The sequence below is a fragment of the Brachyistius frenatus genome, unplaced genomic scaffold (genome assembly GCF_029030835.1).
Source record: "Brachyistius frenatus isolate BFR_SWC_R1_liver_20210118 unplaced genomic scaffold, ASM2903083v1 Contig_23, whole genome shotgun sequence".
NCBI classification, from domain to species: domain Eukaryota; kingdom Metazoa; phylum Chordata; class Actinopteri; family Embiotocidae; genus Brachyistius; species Brachyistius frenatus.
In genome coordinates this window covers 1,580,422-1,600,261 of record NW_027210622.1, presented here as the reverse complement: position 1 = coordinate 1,600,261, position 19,840 = coordinate 1,580,422, and the positions used below count along the sequence as shown (strand labels likewise).

Below are 19,840 nucleotides of genomic sequence, written 5' to 3'. Positions count from 1 at the left end.
ATCTGCCTCTTGAGCTAGCTTTTCTTTTAAACGTCACAAGGGTGGAAGGAATAGATCAGCATTTTACACATTTGTTGAATATAATCATATATCCATGAAAACTGTACTTATACTATAATATACAAGTGTATGGTTCTTGTCAATTTTTGGCCTCCTTAGTTCCCAGCAATATTCCTGAAGATGACTTCAAGGTAATTTCATGTGGCGTCGCTATATGTATGACGTAGAAATGCTTTCTGCAGTGGAAAACTAAATCCAAATCGGCAAGCAAAAAATACATAAGGAACTAGTATTCTTTTGCGTGGGACAAAATATATAAGCGTATCTCTCACCATGTCAGACACTGTTAAACAAATATGATATTTCTGTAAAATGGATAATATCCAATAACATTACACTTTAAAAAAGTAAGGAAGTCAATTCCCTGCAAAAAGTTGGCTGTGAATCTTTGGGCTTCTGCATGAATACATTATTTCTGCCTTACCTCTTAACTACCATGAACAGCCTTTTCAGTAATTTTTTTTTTTTTTTTTTTTTTTTTTTAACTTCAGTACTGCTGTTTGAAAGAACTCCCTTTTTCCCTGATTAAAAAGAAAGCAGAGTTGGTCATAGTGAGAGTGAGGATTGTTACTTGGTTGCTGACCTCTGCGTATTTTGGGAATAGGATTATGAAGGAGAGGGTGCCTGAGAGGGACTTGCCACCACCGCTAAGGATCAGGAGACAGCTGATTGACTGACCACCTAATTGCAGCCGATTGATAAAAGCTTCTGCTTGTAAAAATTGCTTTAAAACGGCACAGGAAGTAAAATGTCAGTGGTGACAGAAGTCATTTTGTCCCTCATACCTGTACAATATGTCCTTTGCATCTGTAGTGTGATCCCTCTGATAAGGGAGTGGAATTAGCTGCAGATTGACAGACAGTTTGAAAGATCCCCCCATGGCCCAGATGGCAACCTTGAAAATGTTTCTGAGAGCACAATTAACTCCCCCCTCCTCACCCCAAGCCTCACACAGCTTTCCCTATTTTTTTGTCTTTCCCTTTCTTTTTGAGATTTGAAGAAAATAAGTCTGGGGCCTCCCCTCGAAGAAGCCCAACCTCGGGTCCATTTGCCAGCTATTAAAGATCATAAATCTCTACTGTGAATGGAACTGCTGCCATCAGTGGTGCAGGGATTTTATAGTGTTGTGGGGGAGTTGACCCCAGGGCAGGCCTGTAGCAGCAGAGGGGACTGAATGGGAGAGAAAGACGGCCTGGGGATGGCTCATTAAACAAATGTTTCTCCTCTGTTTTTGTTCCCTTTCCTCTTCTGTGAAGAGCTGCTGAATGCGCGGAGCAGTGAGGGGATGTTTGATGGGGGGTATGGCCTGGCGTTAATGAGGGGTTCTCACCTCGTTGTAAAGGGGAGGTTTGGCCAGAAAAGGTCATCAAACTCCATCTTTGTCTCTGTGCTGACCTGTCTGTGCCCTGCTCCTGAGTGACATGGATACTCTTATCACAGCTTTGTGTCTATATGCATGTGTTTGACAAGAATTTTGACTTCTGAATATCTCGTCGCAAATGAGTTTGGGTTTTGGTGCGAGTTACATTTAAAGCAGCTGTGGTTTAAGCTTTCTCCTCCTGGTGTGTTTGTTTGTGTGTGTCTTGTTTCTGAATTCTGTGGTGTGTTTTTCTTTTTTTTTTCCCACACATGCTTTTCTCCAGTGTGAATGCTTTCACAAGCAGCGACAGGGGGTAAAGTGTTTATTTGAACACATGCTAGAGAGCCTGCTGAGGGGCCATTCAACTGTCTGCTGCAATCCCATCTCCTTCTGGAGATGTCCTGGGAGCAGTACAGCACTCTCGCTCTGCTTCAGTCTGTCTCTCTCCCATTTTTTAAACTATCAACCAGTCCGTCCTGCTTCATGTTGCTTCAAAATCAACCCATGTCTGGACTATTTCAGAGAATTTTGAAAATATATCTCTTTCTCTTTTTTCCACACCCACTCTTTGATGTCTAGCTCTAAAATCTAGTTGTTGTTTTTTTCCAAAATTCTGTTAAATGCAAGTTGTACTCTCTCAGGATAAATCTTCACTACTTGATTTCAATTTTGACATTTATTACTTGATTTTAATTTTGACATTTATTTGCTTTCACAAACACACAAAAGACATAAAAGATTTCCAAAGAAACTACTGTGTTTGCATCAGAACCCACAAAAATCACTACTGTTAGAAGCAACAGAGGACAGTTTTACCCCACGAAGACCATGTATGCATGTGGTCTTACTGTTTGAATACTACACTTGGTGGCTGTGTAATCACACATGTTGGCAGCTTGTAAGCTTTGATTGCATTGGCAGTGTACCCTTTTTTTTTTCTTTTTTTTTTTTTAAACACAAAACAGCTCCACAAAACATACAACAAATTTCCAAAACAGACAATAAACCCAGAAATACAATTTACAACAAAACATAAAGTGACACAAACACATATATACACATGCACACCTGTCAAGTCAAGCCTAGTATTGTAATAAATAGAAAAATTATTTTACAAATATATTATAGGTCAAAGTAAATGCCACAGCTTTTAGTAAACATTATTAAAAACGTATTAATATGATTCCAGGGATGTCATAAATAATGTACTCTCTTTACTGCTATACCTCCTTCAACACCACTCACTTGAGAACTAATCTAAACCAAAGATCAAACTGTTTTTTTTACTGTTGTTTCTGTGTTTAACAGCCAACAGTTCATTTTTAAACCTCAACAATCCTCACAACAGGACCAAAACAGTTAAGTTCCCAGTTAACTGATGCATAAACATTTTTTAATTTGAGGGATGTTAGACTTATACGGCAGACACTGTAACTATAAGTGACTGAGATACTCAAGTGTGGAGAATATATTTCTCTACAGCTATACTGAAAGTATATATTAATAAATAATTTTGTTTTTCTGCAGTCCAGTGGAAGGCCCCGACTCGGAGAACACCATTAAATCTCACATTGTTTCTTTACTGCCACAATAAAGAGGTAACAAAACATGTAATTATTTTGTGACAAACATAACTGTATAACCAACCAATGCATTTCCAATTTAAAGTATCAGTCACAATGTTGAATAATTCATTGAGCAATTATGTTTGCCTTCAATGTGCTTCACTTTAACTTTGCAACTCTAAATGAGGAATCAATAAAACAAAAAAATAAACTTGAAATATTTTTTTTTATTATTCTAGTATGCACATTGATAATCAAAGCTTCCAACAAGTAAAATAATACACCACATGACTAGTATAGGAGCACCGCAAGATAAAAAGCTGCAAATTCTGAAATATACACTTGTAATTAACTAAATTACTCATCTCATTCGGTTATTTATTTTAGTTTATCATCAGTTTTTTTTAAAGTTTTTTTTATGTACAGCAGTCTTGTTTTCCTTTTTTCAGCTGAACAACCAAGACTGTTGGATGAAGGAAGGTTTGCTAGCGGTCTCTGCATTGTTGTGTTGATTTATTCAGCCGTAGTTGGTCAAGCAAGATATAAGGGGATGACAGTATTATTTACAGCAGTGGGTTGCACAGAAAAGAAAAGGTTGCACATTTCACACCTTCAGCAGAAACTAATATTACATCAGGTTTACTCAGACCCACTGAACACAGGTTGCACAGCTCATCACCTCTGCATACATTATTCTGAGCTAAAGTGTCCATCACAAAGAAACAAGAATTGTGCACTTGAGATAAAGTAGACAGAGCTCACACAATCAAATATATTCTTTAATATTATGTAAATCTTTGACAGAATGAGTCACTAATTATTATCTTGGTTAGATTGCCTACCTTGAACAGATTGACTAAAATGATGAATGGTATCTTTTTTTCATATCGTATAAGTGGATTTGTGCACTAGTGCAACTGTACCTTGAAGAATAAATTTACTAAAAGTACCGTGTTCCCTCAGAAAATCCTCCTTCAGTGTGGAGATCATGTAGAATTATTAATGATGAAGATCGAATCGGAAAATGTACTTATGAAGAGACATAAGTGGTAACTAAATGCGAGTCTGCTCCTGTGGTTTGGATCAGGGTTTTACAGAATAAATAACTGTGAAGCTGCTTCAAGTTCAGTACATGTGTGTGCTGGTGCGTCCGCATGCTTTTTGTGCTGTCTCTGTGTTTCAGTCCTGCACATTATGAGGATCAGATGTCGCAGGATTTAAAGAAATACCTGACTGTCTGACACCTATACACATATTAAGCCCCGACTGAGTGTGCGTGCATGCGTGTATCCGTGCACTGAAGACATCTTCACACCGACCAACGTTGCCTGGTTACAGGCCAGTTGGCAAGGGAACAGTGATGGCCCGTGCTAATTTGTGATGGCCTCAGACGATAGCGTTTATGTGGGGCTGCGTGTGTGTGAGATGAATGAGGGCTTCTAATCTGTCAACTGAGACAGGTGACCCAGCGCTCCTTTGATTAGCCCCGACAGACACACCGTTGACTGAATGAGTAATGTAGATGACTTACCTAGAACATTTTATTTTGAAACCAAAGTGGTCCAAAATTGTAAGAAGCAATCTGTAATTCTCATGTTTTTAGTATTTTTTATCATACAAGATTTGTTTTAAAATCTGAGATTGCATGCTTTCTACCGTCGCATTACTGTGCATGGCTGAAGTTAAAAAGAAACCAAATTCTGTTTTGTATAGATTCATTCTGGTCCATTATTATGGTCTGTGTGTTGTAAGAGTTGTCTGTTTTATGGTGTACTAGATGTAGAAAAGAAATGAGAGAAGAAGAGCAGAGAGAGTACATTAGACTGTGCACAAGAAAAAGCAATTACCTGTGGAAGACTATGTGCATTTCCCATCACAGTGGAGAGAAGAGGTAATGAAAGGAGATGGAGGACAAGAGGAGAGAAAGGCTGGATGAGGAAAAGGAAGTAGAAAAGGAGGAAGAGGAGATTGGAGATACTGTGGCCAGGAGGGACTGCATGTCAGCTGTCTCTGTGAGAGCTGATAAACCTAACCTGAGTGAATATAGCTTCACAGGAAATGCAATTAACTTTAAATTTAAATTTTTTGGGGGGGCTGATATTGAGACTTTAGGCGCTTTTGGAACGGAGGGACTATTTCACTGTTCTAAGAATGGTGGGAGGGGTTTACCTGTTTTTTGTGTGTACGCAACAGGGGAACGTAGAATCTTTTCATTCCGATAACTAAGTTTTGTGGGGATGTTTTTAGCTCCTACCTCTGCCTAGGTACTCTCCCCCGTTGCAATAGGAAGTATGGTGACACACCCAGGAGCACAGACAACCGCACTGTTGAAAACACACAGTAAGCAGGTAAACTATAGCTAGGAACGAAAACAGCAGAATAAAGTTTCAGCTGGAGGCACACAATACCGAGAAATGGGCCGACAACAAATGTGCCGGCTTAATTAAGTTTATACACATTGGGGGAAATATACCATGACTTCTGTCACCTTTTGACTCGGTATAACTTGCAGGAAGGGATGGTGTCCCCAGGTAGGATCAGCTGCCCTGCTGAGAGAACTTTAGCTTTAGTGCAGAAAGGACTTTTCTCACCAGTGAAGTTTTCAGTTGATTTCCCTCTCATCTTTTAAAAACTTGAGTCAGGTAGATTAGTGGTTCTAAAGTATCCATAGATATTGAGTTTTTACCTGTACAGTCTGCCCTGCATTACCTGTAGCCTATTATTTTTCTGACTTAGTATTCCTTTTTAAAAGACTCAAATGATGAGCGTCTGCTTTGTTGCTATATACACAATCATAGTGCACTTTATAGGAACACCTGTGTAATCTTTTGCTATTTATTGCAACAACTCCAGATTCCAATTTTACAAGTATTAGTAATAATTTGTCAGCTTGATTAAAATACACGAGGGAGGCAAAATAACAGGAACCCTTTATAATTAATTGTGGACGAGTACAACCTCAAAACATAAAGTAGAATTATTACCTTTGTGACAATGTCAACAAAAAACTAGAATTCCTGGCAGAGCTTATGTATCGGATTGCATTTGATTCAACGTAATAAAGTGCTTTGTGAGTGTGTGTAATGTGTTTATATTCAAGTACCCTTCTTGAGTTCTCACAGCCTGTTCTACACAATGCTTTTCTACGCTGTTCCCTGAGTGGAACAGTAAGTCCTTGAAACCCATATGACCATATATAGATCATTTATTCTCACCCTCAAATGTGACCCACCAGGAGTGTTTCCTAAATTTGTGCACTTGGCTTGGTTTAGACACAAAAAACACTTGGTCAAAGTTTGGAAAAAAAATGTTTTGGGTTAAAATGTTGACTTGCACTGGGTTGTACGTTGAACTTATTACTTCCTTAAAGATATGCAACATTTGCTGTCACAGCATTCTGCTCGACCTAAGTACACTGTTGATTCAAACCATCCACCCAACCTGTTTCCTACTAGAAAGGAAAACCTATACCATTATATTGAAATAATCTGTGTCAATTTCTGCGGGACAACAGATTGTCTCTTCAGGTTTCGCAACATTAAAATCTTACTATGAGTCATAATAGGCTGCTTGCACAAAAGACCTATAGGACTGGTTTTTTTGGAGGACAGTCACAAGTGGAAGAGTGGTTTGGAAAATGTCGATCTTGATGAAAAGAAAAGTATATTTGACCGACTTCAGGCAAGAATAAGGTTTTTTGTTTCTGTGACATTACAGTAAATGCTCATATAGAGGATGGATGCATGATAGGAAACATAAAAGATCATTTTTGTGAAGCAAAATCTTTGTTGCGAATTATTCAGAAAGGAAGAGATTTACAAAAATCATAATTTCTTTTTGGTATATGTAGTGTTGAGTGTAGTATATGAGCTACCCACATAAACCTCTCAGTGATTAGTCGTTCTTTTGACTCTCTTCCTGTTCCTGTGTCTCTCACACTTCAAAGCAAAGTGTGTTCAGCCATGCTCTCTGTCTTACAATGATCATCTTTTCCCACAAAGAGCCAGGGAAATAACAATTTCAAGTGTGCAGTCTGTGCAACACTTGCCCCCTCAGTCTTTCAGCGGAGTTTCCCAGGGGAAAACACTGCTCACATTCAATCATGACTAACGAGGGAAAGAAAGCAGAGTGGGTGAGAAGCCATTGGAGGAGCTGCTGTTTAATAGGAGTGGGTTATAATAGAGAGCTGTGCTCAAGCAAAGTCCTCTCTCAGCTTGTGTATCTCGCTGATGTATGCTATGTCAGATTGTTGCTTAATGGACTTGGTTTGTGCCCAGGGGAAGGTTAACCCATCAAAAGTAGTATTTTAATCTGCCGCCTGTTGTCAATAGTGTTTTCTATCCACCAAGCTATGCTGGTTACCTCTATTAGGCTAAAGTCTGGGTGCTTTTGAAATACTATTGTTACAATCACTATGTTATATTATTATTTCATAGACAGGTGTAACATTACTATTATCATATAAAGAAGACAGATCAACATGATTGTTAGTGTAACATCTAGTCCCAATCAACGGTCACCCCTATTTATGCCTTTTCCTATTTTAATAATACCATTTATTCCTTTTTCCTTACTTTTGTGTCTTCTTCATTATTCTTCCTCGTTTTTAGCCCCACCATTCCTTTTTTTCTGTCTTCTGTCTAGTCCTCCCCTCTTCCCCTTTACTCGTCTGTGGCCTTGGCCTTAGCCATTGAGTCTCGGTGTTGTTTATGGCTGCATTCACTGGCACTGCTGTGCCATTTTGGAGGCTATTAGAAGTCTTGTTGAGGCATTAGTCATGTCTCTAAAGTTTGACGTGGGCAGAGCACTGGCTGGGCCGGCGGGTGCCGTGACATGCATGGTGAGCTGGTCTTTATGCGAGCCAGACGGCTGACCTTTTCCTGTAGAAATCTTCACGACAGGGGAGGTGATGTCTGAGTAATTAATGGTGTGAAACTGTTGTGGCTGATCACATCCCCTCCTTCTGCAACCTGCCTCACTCTCCTGTCGCAGTGTCACTCAGCTGTCAAGTGACACCAGTGGGGAGATCTAACTGGGAGGAGCAGGGAGGTATTGCATTTACCTATCTGTGTTAATCCCAGGTAGAAATGTGTTTTCAGTTAAATGCATTCAAAATTCATTTTGAACACTTTGGTGATAATGAAATTGAAAAGATAATCTGAGCGACAACAAGACTAAAGACTGTCATCTAGCTTCAGTGTCACACAAGTCCAATTGAGCTGATTATTTTTCATCAGTGCAGATAAAGGTGTTGCCATCTGAGGTTTAAAAGAAGATACACGTACCAGAGCATAATTAGACCAACAATTTCTCTCCTGAGTAGGTTTTTATTACTTGCTGCCACATTCCTCTCCGTCTTCTGCTCTCAACAGTATTGCTTTTGTCCGGGTAACTGAATTTTCTCTCTGTTAGAGAACAATGAAACAACCAACTCGCTACCGACTGGTACCCCGTCAGCATCAGTGCCTGCCCGAGCTGGGAGCTGTCAGTTCAACCCCAGACTGTAGTAGAGATTACACCTGGTCATGTCAGATCGACCTCTGTGAACTTGGCACTTTTTTTCTTACAAGACAACACAGCAGTCAGTGTAGTTTGTGTGTTATTTTGTGTGAGCATATGTGTGGGTGTAGTTTACTCATAAATAAAAACGTTTTCCTCTGGAAAATACTTATGTACCAATTTTCATGGCAATCCATCCAATAGTTGATGAGACTTTTCAATAAAAAACATGCTGATCTGGTGGTGTTAAGAGAAAATTAAGGGGATTGTCAAAATCATTAGGATTCATCTTCTGGAGAACATACATGTGTCATGGCAATGTTTTATTACATCCACCTTGTGGTTAGAAGGTTAAAAGGACTGCAAAATATTCATTTTCATCCCACATTACATGGTCACGGTCTCTATTTCTCTTTCTCCTTGTCTCAAGAAACACAAACACTTCACCACATAATCAAGATTCTCATCCGTGCCCATGATTTCTCACTGCGTCACAGTCTTGATTCTTTTGGGGATGTCAGCTGTCAGTCTGAGTGTTTAACTTTTCACCTCTACATCACTGCCCCGCCCCTCCCATTCAGAGATGCCTCCCGCTGACAAGCTGTCGGCTCCACTCATCCTGAACTAGTCTCCTAAGTGAGACCGAGTCTGGGCCCCACCAGCAGGCCGATGATAAGCCCCATAACCACAGAGCGTCTTCCAGCCTACAGTGGGCAATAGCACTGATAATGTACTGCTTCAGCTGTGTCAGATAATGTGACAAAAGAATGTGTATGAGAGCGAAAAAGAGACAGGGATGAGACAAGAGAGAGATTACACCGGAAAACCCCCTCTGATGTCAAGGGCACAGTCTGAAAAGCCTTATTAACATGACAAGGTGAGTGTGTGTGTGAGTCTTTTTTTTTCATTGTAGTGTGTGTGAGAGTGATGGCCAGTGGATGAGGTGGTATGCTGGTCCTCCCTGGTGCTCCAATTGTAATTAGCAGGGAGACTAACGAGCTTTAAAGAGGCAGGCTTTTTATTAGAGCTGCTAATTGCTTCATGTCAAGGGTGTACTCAGGAAACACAGGGATGTGGAGTCACTGTGTATGGGTTCTTTAATGTGTGTGTATAAATGTCCACAATCTATGGGGGTTTGCTGTTTTAACATCTATAGACCAATGGTAATAGAAAATTTGGAGAAGTGATTTAAACGATTTCATTTCGACAGGAATATATGCATGTACATACATTCGCATTGCATATACAGTATATACATGTGAGAATGTTTGTGTTTGTGTTCTTTTCTTATGACTTGAACTGCTGGTGCAAACTGAATTTTCCCTCCCCATCAATTTCTGTGATGAGGTTGAGACTCAGGTTTCCAGTCATAATCTGACTCAGAGTTCAATCTGATTGAGCTTTGATAAATTAAATTGCGAGGCTCTCCATCAAGTCTGAGAGAAGGCTCTAACTGACTTCTCTTTCAAGAAATGTTTTTTGTGTAACTGCAGAAATAAAACACACAGAAGGAAGGATGCTGCTTTCAGTGAGAGGAGTATGACAGATTAATGACAGTAAATGTCTCAATAAGAAGCTGTATTGTTTACAACTTTGTGGACTGCTGGTGTTATCCCACAAGCTGTGATAACTTGTGTAGTTTATGTTTATAACCCCACAAACACTAGTTGTTTACCTCACCTGCTTTTGGCCTCATAAAGTGAGTACATTTTGAGTGTCAGATTTTAGACTGCAGCTTCGAGAGTGATGTACAGTCTATGTGCTCCTGTGGTCAGTTTAGACCAAATTAACCGTGGATCTGTAATAGTCTTTTAGATTCATGAAGATTAGGATTAGACCCTGTTTATTAGTGAATAAATCTGCTGATCATTCAGCATTTTGACATTTCACATGTGTCAATAGTAAAATTAATGTTGTCAAAATTCCATTTAGTTGTGTCAGTTTCAGGATCCTGGTAACTTGCATGCTGCCTCACCGTCACACTGTGATGGCTTACTGTGACACTTGAAGAAGAGCAGAGCCATTATTAATATTGGTAGCAACACCTGTGCTTTTACTACTATGACATGCAATAATTTCTGTTGTGACAAAGACTAAAGGTTTAGTATCATTTAGGTCATGCTGCCACCTTCTATTTGCTCATTAGAATATATGTTAATGTTTAATAGCAATGGTGAAAAATTATGGCAGTTTAATTTGTTAGTAGTCAGAAATAGTTGAGATGTGAACATGTGTGTGTGTGTGTGTGTGTGTGTGTGTGTGTGTGTGTGTGTGTGTGTGTGTGTGTGTGTGTGTGTGTGTGTGTGTGTGTGTGTGTGTGTGTGTGTGTGTGTGTGTGTGTGTGTGTGTGTGTGTGTGTGTGTGTGTGTGAGAGAGAGAGAGAGTGTATGTGTGAGAGAGTGAGTGTGAGTCCTTGCTTCTTCTTGAAACCGAGTGTATGCCTGGACCTCGTAACTCCTCAATAATCAGGGCTGACTGATTAATCGGTTAGTTAGCATGCTCCAGGTTGCCTGCCAGTGTTTTCCTCCACTGCACTAAAAAAGACACGAAAGCTTCTTTTGAATTGTTTCTATTTTTTCTAAGGGAGGTTGGCTGAGTTACATTTCTCACATGTTAGAGAGATTTTGTATCCCTTTTGGAGCACATATATGCATATTTTTTATATCATTGCCAAATACCTGCTTTTTCTTCCCAAACTTTTAGGTCTCTACCAAACTCAAATTGAGTCAAGAGTCAAGAGTGGCTTTATATCATGTCAACCATCACTGACAGAGAGACCAAACAGCATTCCTCCAGGCACTTGGTGTCACAGACCTACAATAAGGGCATGTGTGCAAAGAGTGTAAGACAAAACTTCTAAACAGGACAAAAGACACAATAGAGGACAAGGCAGTGCTGACCAGTTCACAGTTAGTGTGGATGAAGTGCTGTATGTAATAGGTTGTGCAAAAATATATTGCGAACATGCTATAAATGTAGACATTATATACTATGACACCAGCTGCCTGCAGTTCAATTTGGAAACTCTCAAAGAGAAAAAGGAAAGCCATTAGGAGAGCAAACAACCTTCCAGCTCATTAAATGTTCTGTTATAATGTCAGCTACAGTTGATTGGTCTGTCTTGGCCAGTCTGTTAATGCAATATAACAGATTTTGTGTCTAGTGGAATACACAATCACCTCATACCGTAATTACCCTTTAATTTTGAAGCTTCCAGTCGTATAGGTATGAATTTAAAATAAAAGCATTAACATCGCCAAGCTTCCTATCATCTTTACCGTAAAGCAGGTGTTTGTGTAGTACACAACAGTACTGTGTAGCCATACTGCTGGAAGTTTTAATAAGATGTTTGATTTTCTGTAGAATGCAGTATATGCCAGTGACTGGATAATTCAATAGCTTGTTTTGTCTGTGGTATGGCAGATTGTGCAGATAGAGGCTGATTTTGTTGTTTTTCTACTGCATGATCCTTAAAATAGCAACAACTCAGTTGTGCACACTGTTGGACTCTGAGGCACGGTTGTAAGTAATTATACTGCTGGACAGGCTATATGCTGACTACACTTTTCCATACCACGTATTTAACTGGAAGAAAGCAATAATGATAAACAGAGATCCAATAATATAGTTATGTATGTGTATTGTTAATACTCAAAATGACAATGTAAAATGCAATGCAAAAAAGTAAATATTTAAGATGAGCATAGTTTTGCAGAATCAAAGTTTTATGGTGATTGAGCTTTGCACACGTGATTTAGGAACAATATCAATACAGGGATGTTTACCATGTAGTGAAACATAAAGAATATAATGTATATATACTGTACACAGTTGCACAGAGAATGTGAGCGTTCTCACAAATAAAGTGAGTTTGCGTTCTGCTCTGATTAAATATCCAAAGATGCTGCCAAACATAAATCTCCTGCATCGTAAAGGCAGCGTTTATTTATAGCATTCGCTCCTCACACACACCTGCAGCATATGCTTGCACACACAAACACACACAAAATACTTTACTTATGTCCCTCCTTATATCCATACAGTAACTATTGGTCTGAGTTAAATCTCTGCAGTTCAGGTTACACATGCAACTGGTTTGTGTTGCCACTGTGTGCTACCTTGCTGATTATCCGTGGTCATGCCCCCCTCACCACCTCAGGAGGATGTTATTATTAAAAAGTGTGACATTAGAAATCTCCACTTACTGTTCAGGCAGCAGCCACATGTGTTCAAGCAACATGTTTACTGCTTCATGTCCTTGTCCCCCAACAAACCTTTGCTGTTTTCAGGTAACCGTCAGCACCAGACAACTTAAGTTATTCTCCTCACAGTATAACTGATCGCAGAGTGACATTAACAACGGGAAAGAAGCCTGTGTGTGTCATTACATCCCGGTGAGACAGATCACACATGTCATGCTGCTGAATGAGTGCTTCATGCCTGTTACTGCATGAATCTGTATGACTGAATTATTTTCCAGTGGGAAATTAGATGACTTTATAGGGATACGGATTCGATTTCCTGCCCTGTCAGTTTGTTTCACAGCCCTTCTGCTATGTTACAGAGAAGACAACGAGCAGTGAAAGAATGACTGACTGTCAGGATGACTCACGGCAAACATCTACATTCAAAACCAACATTTTGAGTTTACATGGAACAGTATGACCTGTTTCCTGCAGAGCTCCCAGGTTGCATCCTGTCTGAAATTTTAATGATGTTGTTGTCAACAATTTTTGGGAAATATTTCCTGCAGAAGCAGCATAAATTAGACAGATACTCTATTTATTGTCAGTGGTATAGCTATTGATCTCTTTTAATACAGTGGAGAAACAATTTAAAAAGATCACAAAAGAACAAAATTATCATACGTCAGCATTCAGTACACCTGCGTGACTGTTTATTTATTGTAGTAGGTATAAGAGGATTTGTGGTTGGCCACCAGTTTGCTGTTAGTATACTGGAATAAGATACTGATACTCACTGTCTCTTTTAATTAACCGAGACCTCTCTCCCTTCATGCCCCACACCGCCTTCTCCCTTTTACCCCAGGCTTACCGGATCATCAGTAGATCACAGCTCCTGGACAGTGACCCATATCAGTCTGGGTCAAACGTCAAAGCTCACTGAAAGTCCAAGGGGTCAGATAGTTCTGAAGCTCAGTGGTGAAGCTGATCAAATTGGACCTCCTGCCAGGCTTTTCTCTTTATTTTAAGGGATGTAACTCTGGAAAACAAGTTAATGGCTTGCAGTATCCTAATCACATCCAAAGTACAGCAGAGGTCTTCTGTTGTTGGTTCTTTTCAGTCACTTGATATGACATTAGGCTACATTTCATCAGACTTCAGTTGTTTTGTGCTTATTTTCCACTGTTTGCTCAGAGCTTCTTCTTTTCTCCAGGCTCTCTATGCAAACTTGCATTCTTGGCTGACCCTTACAAACTGCCTACTCTCTACTTCTTTAATATTCAGCTTTATTAAAATGAGGCTGAAGACAAAAAGCCTTGCATTGTGTCCAATCTGCACCCCCTCGCCAAAGCCTCAACCCCCAACCTCCACACACACACACCCCTCCTCTAGTCCCTGACCCCCTCCCTCTCTGCTGCCTTTTCTCCTCTGCACTGACAGACTGCTTAGACGCCCTTAATATGAAAGCTCATTGGTAGTGGATGTTTTGTGTTATTATGTCTGTACCAGGATTTGTGTGTGTGTGTGTGTGTGTGTGTGTGTGTGTGTGTGTGTGTGTTGTGTGTGTGTGTGTGTTTATTTTAATCTCAGTGACTTGCATCATACGCCCTTCTCTCTATGCAAAACAGGCCTTATGGTGCAGAGGCAATAACATAGTTATGAAAATTAAAATGTGGTTGGCCTAAAGTGCAATAATATCCTCAATCTGGTATATGTTCTTACATGCACAAGTTAAATACTTACCAACGTATGACTAGGACATTACCCAAAATCCTCTTCTCATCATGTAATATCAGGAGATTACTTTAAAAAATATATAGTTTCCAATCTTCTTTTTATGTGGAGCTTACACTTTTTCCAACATGTAAAAAAAATCCAATGTTATGACCAAGCAAATCTATTACAAAGTGTATTTAATAAATATTATATAAATAAACTCTGGTAACACAGTCAATATGAAAAGAGTAAAGTTTAAACAAATCTTAATAGTTCATGCAATAAATTGAATATCTAATCTAAGTATCTGAACACCTGACTAAATTAGCAATTTAGAAATGTGAACTTGGGCATGGGAAATTATGATGAGCATTTTTACTATTCTAAACAAACAATTATTAATTTAATTGGGACAAAAAATCCAGTGTTTAATTCATTAAAATTTTAGCTATTTCTCTTGCAGTAAATATTTAATCTGCAAATTTATTTTTTAGTTTGTTGTAAAGCTTGCGAAGTCCATGATGGGGAGTTGTTCTTGTGTTATATAATGTCCCTCTCTGCATGGACTTGCATCAAAAGCAAATGATCACTAATTGGAGTGACGGGACTGGGTAAACCTTGCATGAAATTGCCATCAGAGGCCCATTGTCGGGTGCATGTCCCTCTGCAGCTCCACCCAGCAGCCTGCCCATTGACTTCAGAGTGCGCTCACTCAACTATGAAGCCTGTGGTGGTGCAAAACGGAGTGAGGGAAGTGTTTGTGTGAAGAAAATAATGTATGGCTGCCTGCATCTGTGAGTGGCAGGAAAAGAGATAACAGGCAGATTTATTGAACTATTTATTTTTCTTCTGAGGGAGCTTGCGTGTTTGCTTTACAAAGAGAAAGTGAGGGGAGAGAGTGGAGGAGGACTGCATGAATGTAGGGTATGGGGGTGTTCTGCGTGGGGTGGAGCGAGGAAGGGGGCGAGAGGCTGATTGGGGTTTTTGGTATGGTGGAGGGAGTGACAGTGAGAGAGAAGGGGGAGGTGTGCGGCAAGGGTCTTGGATTGGACTGTAATCCTTTAGTCCTGGTTGGAAATGACCCTGCACAGTCTGGGACAAACAATATGACAGGGACACACACACACTGAACATATTGTCTTGCTCACACACTGAGAGGTGAGACTGGCTTTGGCTGACGTTACTTCATCATGACAAAATGTCCTCAGCAAAAACCGGCTGATCTACTGCAAGATAAGGTTTGTACTTCCTTTAGGAAAGTAGAATTTACATTTGATGCATCTGGTGTGTGTGTGTGTGTGTGTGTGTGTGTGTGTGTGTGTGTGTGTGTGTGTGTGTGTGTGTGTGTGTGTGTGTGTGTGTGTGTGTGTGTGTGTGTGTGTGTGTGTTGAGAAAGAGAAAAGGAGATGTTTGCACATATGCAAGTGAAGGGGGCAGTGTGTGTGTTGTTGTAGTCAGATCTAGTGCAAGTTCCATTGTATTCAGGGTTTGTTCTTTATGAAGATACAACTGTAAACATGTACTGTCAATGGAAGGATGTCCGCTAGTTTAACAGGAACTATATTTTGCAACACCTCCTTCCTCCTCCTCTTCTTCAGATGGCACATTCAGACCAGTTGTCATAAATGAATAGCTCACTTCTGGTTACTTCTTTGATCCCAGGTTGCCTTTTTTTCTTATTGCAAACTCACCAGAATGCTTCAAAGGCTTGATGCTGTTTCACCAAAACAGGATGCTACTCACATTGCGCTCACATATCCCACACTTCTTTCCCAGATATGCAAGTTGTCACATCGTCTTGTACATAATCCAGATGCAATGTAGCTTAGAAAGGAACAAGTCAACATGAAGCCGGAAAAAGTACTGCCGACTGTTTGCTGTCTTGGCTCCTAAATAGTGGAATGAGCTCCCCACCAACATCAGGACAGCAGAAACTCTGTACATCTTCCCCCGCAAACTAAAAACGCACCTCTTCCGACTTCACCTTGAACAGTAGAACTTTAGTAGCACTTAAAATGGCACTTACTGATAGCACTTTGTAGTTTAGCTTTCTTGAAGAAATTGTATTTTCTTGATTCCTGTTATTCTGGGTTGTGTACCCTCATGGTTGAAATGCACTTATTGTAAGTCGCTTTGGATAAAAGCGTTAGCTAAATGAAATGTAATGTAAAGATATAAGGTCATGTATGGACTTAATTAATCTTAGTTAGTTTCATTATTAATCATGATTTTATTAAAACTCTTTATGAAGTAACATTTTAATTCATAGTATCACTCCTGAAATGCTATTGCAGTTGCTTGTTGGCTGCTCTAATGCTTACTTTGCTAAAATCCAAACACCTTTGTCAGATTTCTGGGTATCTCGTTACCAATTCCTCCTCCTGTAGATAAACATACATTACAAGTACAGTTGTGTGTCATATTCCATCATGGTAACTCAAATTGCCGTATTTGTTTTTACACTTGTGCCCAAATATTCTCCAACGGGTGGCACGGTGGTGCAGTGGTTAGCACTGTCACCTCACAGCAAAAAAAAAAGGTTCCAGGTTCGAATCCGGTCCTGGGCCTTTCTGTGCGGAGTTTGCATGTTCTCCCTGTGCTTGCGTGGGTTCTCTCCGGGTTCTCCGGCTTCCTCCCATCATCCAAAAACATGCACCTTAGGTCAGGTTACCTGGCGCCGCGCTAGTGGCAGCCTGCTGCAGCATCTCCCCCCTGAGAGCCCCCCTGCTGTAGTGAAGAAATTTCCCCTCGGGGATTAATAAAGTGTATAAAATAAAAAAAATAAATAAAATAATCTTCCTGCCATCCTTCATGCTTTTAATGTGACAGTTGGCGAAACCCTTATGGTTTCCCTCATTGTGTGCTGACAGGTGTCGATGGGGACGAGTGTCCATCTGCAAAAGAACAGACCAACGTTCATCTCCTCTGAGAGACTTGTAATAATCCAGTCTGCCCACTTCTGATGAGTCATTCCAAGCCAAATAGTATCGCTTTAAAACTCCTAATTTACTTACTATAACATCAGCATACATGTCACACAGAATCACAGAAAGTCAATTTTGTAGACAATACCTTCAATTATCAACTGCCACAGAATTTAGAACATTATTTTTAGGCTAAGTTTGAATATACACGGTGAGTTTTACAGCCAGATTTCTAGGATGACAGGAGTGGAAAATGTAGCAATAACTGTACCCTTAAGATGGAATAAAAACTGCATCATCACTGTTAGATAACATGGACAAAAACAACACGAGGGAGAGCCAAAACTTCTCTTCCATGTCCTCACTTGGTCAAGCACAGAGCACCTGCTGCCAGCCTGGCTGTACTCAGCCTCTGCTAACGCCGGCATATGGCAAACACACACTCACACGAACACACACGTGTGTACTCTCACTATTTCTGGTTCAGGGGTGTTGGAATCTGGCAGGTGGTTAATATTGTCTGAATGTCACATCTTTATGCATGAATGCGCAAATGCACATTTGCAAATATACAAAGAGACACAGTTTCATCTGCATACACACTTACACACACATACACAGAGAGGTACACTAAACAAAATGGTAGCAGCTGTCTTCTGTCTGCATCCACAAACAACCTGACATTCAAATCCTCGATTGCGATATTTTCCGGGCTAGTTTGTCCTCAACTGAACAGACAGACACTGTCACACAGCTGTAGCTTTTCTCTGTTTTATCCTTGTTTTAGGGCATCAACAGCAGCGTCACTTGGCAGAATTACCAACAGACTATTCCAAAAACAGAGTTCACCTCTCGGCAGTCAGTAAGCCTCTTTCATGAGTCCAATCTCTCTGGGATGTAACGTCAAACACAGAATATGCAGTATTTCTATATTTTATATTTGTATAATATCAAGTAGCAATTTCACTATATATGGCCTTTTAAGATTTGAAGGCCTATGCTATTAAACACAAAGAAAAGAAAAGAGCGTGTGGGACCTCGATTATCAAGGGTAACAAAGATGGAGAATAGTGCTTAAGCAATCACTGTTCTGAAGAGCTTTTGAATTTTCAGCTTTTCAAATGTTTTCAGTTTTGTCAGAATATTTGACTTTTTTTTGTTTCAGATACATTTGAATGCTTCCTCTGCTCTGGCTATAAATAAGTGAAAAACAGCCTGTGGTTAAATGTGGTGCTGAGTGTCATTTCAAAATAAAATCCAAAGCTGTTAAAAGTTATTCAACGGTCTGGCTTTTTCAGGGCAACCAGAGCTTTTTTTTTTCAAGATGCTGTAACTGACTAAACCACTGCTGATGGTTTTTTGGGGTTTTGATGTGTGGCTGCACAAAAAAATTATGCACTGGGTGATACTGACCACTGGTAAACTTCTAATATATTTATTTATCTCCAGTGCCTTTTTGATGTACTGCATGTGTGTTGTGGCTGTGAAGTACTTGTTTGTTTGTCATGTTTGCTTCAAGCAGAGATGTATCTGTGTTTATTCTGTTATGTTCACACTTCAATATTATTGCTTTCAAACAGATAACATAAGTTTTTGGTCATTTATGCATTATCTTGTTCATTTGCAGTATGACCCAGAGAATTCAGGCTTCATCAGTACAGAGCGGTTCAGGGACCTGCTGGCGACCCACGGCTCAGAGCTTGACCCCCACAAACTTGAAGTCCTATTGGCCCTCGCCGATGGCAACGCTGATGGAAAGATCTGCTACCAGGACTTTGTCAACCTGGTGAGATGTTTTAACTTTTTTAGACTGACCGACATCACTGTTCAATACTTTATTGTGACCTTTCTCGTATTTATATTTGGGTTTAGAATGTCATTTTAATATCAATATAATGTATATACAAACATCTTCCTCATCCGAGGTTATCATTATTATAACAATGGATATAATTTTAATCAATCCCTTGACAGTTGCTCACACTTTGAAATTTAAAGATATATACCTGAACATTTACACAAATGAACGTTCATTACATTCAAGATCTTTTATAAATTCTTTTATACATTACGCCTATCACTGCCAGATAAATCTTACTGTATTTCATACTGCAGATTTTACATCTCCTGTCTGGCAAGACATGTGTGTGCTGGTTGAATGAATGCAAACTGACCGTGGTGAATTTGCAGAGCATGCACACCAGAAGCTTACAGTATGCCAGCAGAGCCAGCTAACTTACGGTTTAGCCATATGCTATCTTGAATGATGATGAAATAATTCAATCATGGGGCTCCTCTAGACTTTCCAAATGTTGTCAAACCAACCTCTGATAGTAATAAAAATCATTTTGCGGGGTTGGGGTACCTTTTGCTTAATTTTATCCACCATTTATCCAATATTCATCCACTGTTTTACAGCTACAACGGTAGCAACAGACTAGGCTACGGCGGAGCCACCGACATAAGCGCGTGTCAACAGTGTTTTTGTAATTATTCTCCTTGACAAAAGGGGGGAGACGAAGGTTCAGCACT

At 39.8% G+C, this 19,840-nt stretch overlaps 1 protein-coding gene across 2 annotated transcripts in view; it reads left to right on the top strand.

Moving 5' to 3' along the window:
* The window catches only part of rhbdl3 (rhomboid, veinlet-like 3 (Drosophila)), a 63,252-nt gene that overhangs the window by 12,720 nt on the left and 30,692 nt on the right, over nucleotides 1–19,840 (top strand). For both annotated transcript variants that reach the window (XM_069697261.1, XM_069697262.1), the window contains exon 4: nucleotides 18,936–19,094. In XM_069697261.1, the coding sequence (XP_069553362.1) occupies nucleotides 18,936–19,094 (159 nt within the window). The remainder of the gene's footprint in view (nucleotides 1–18,935; nucleotides 19,095–19,840) is intronic.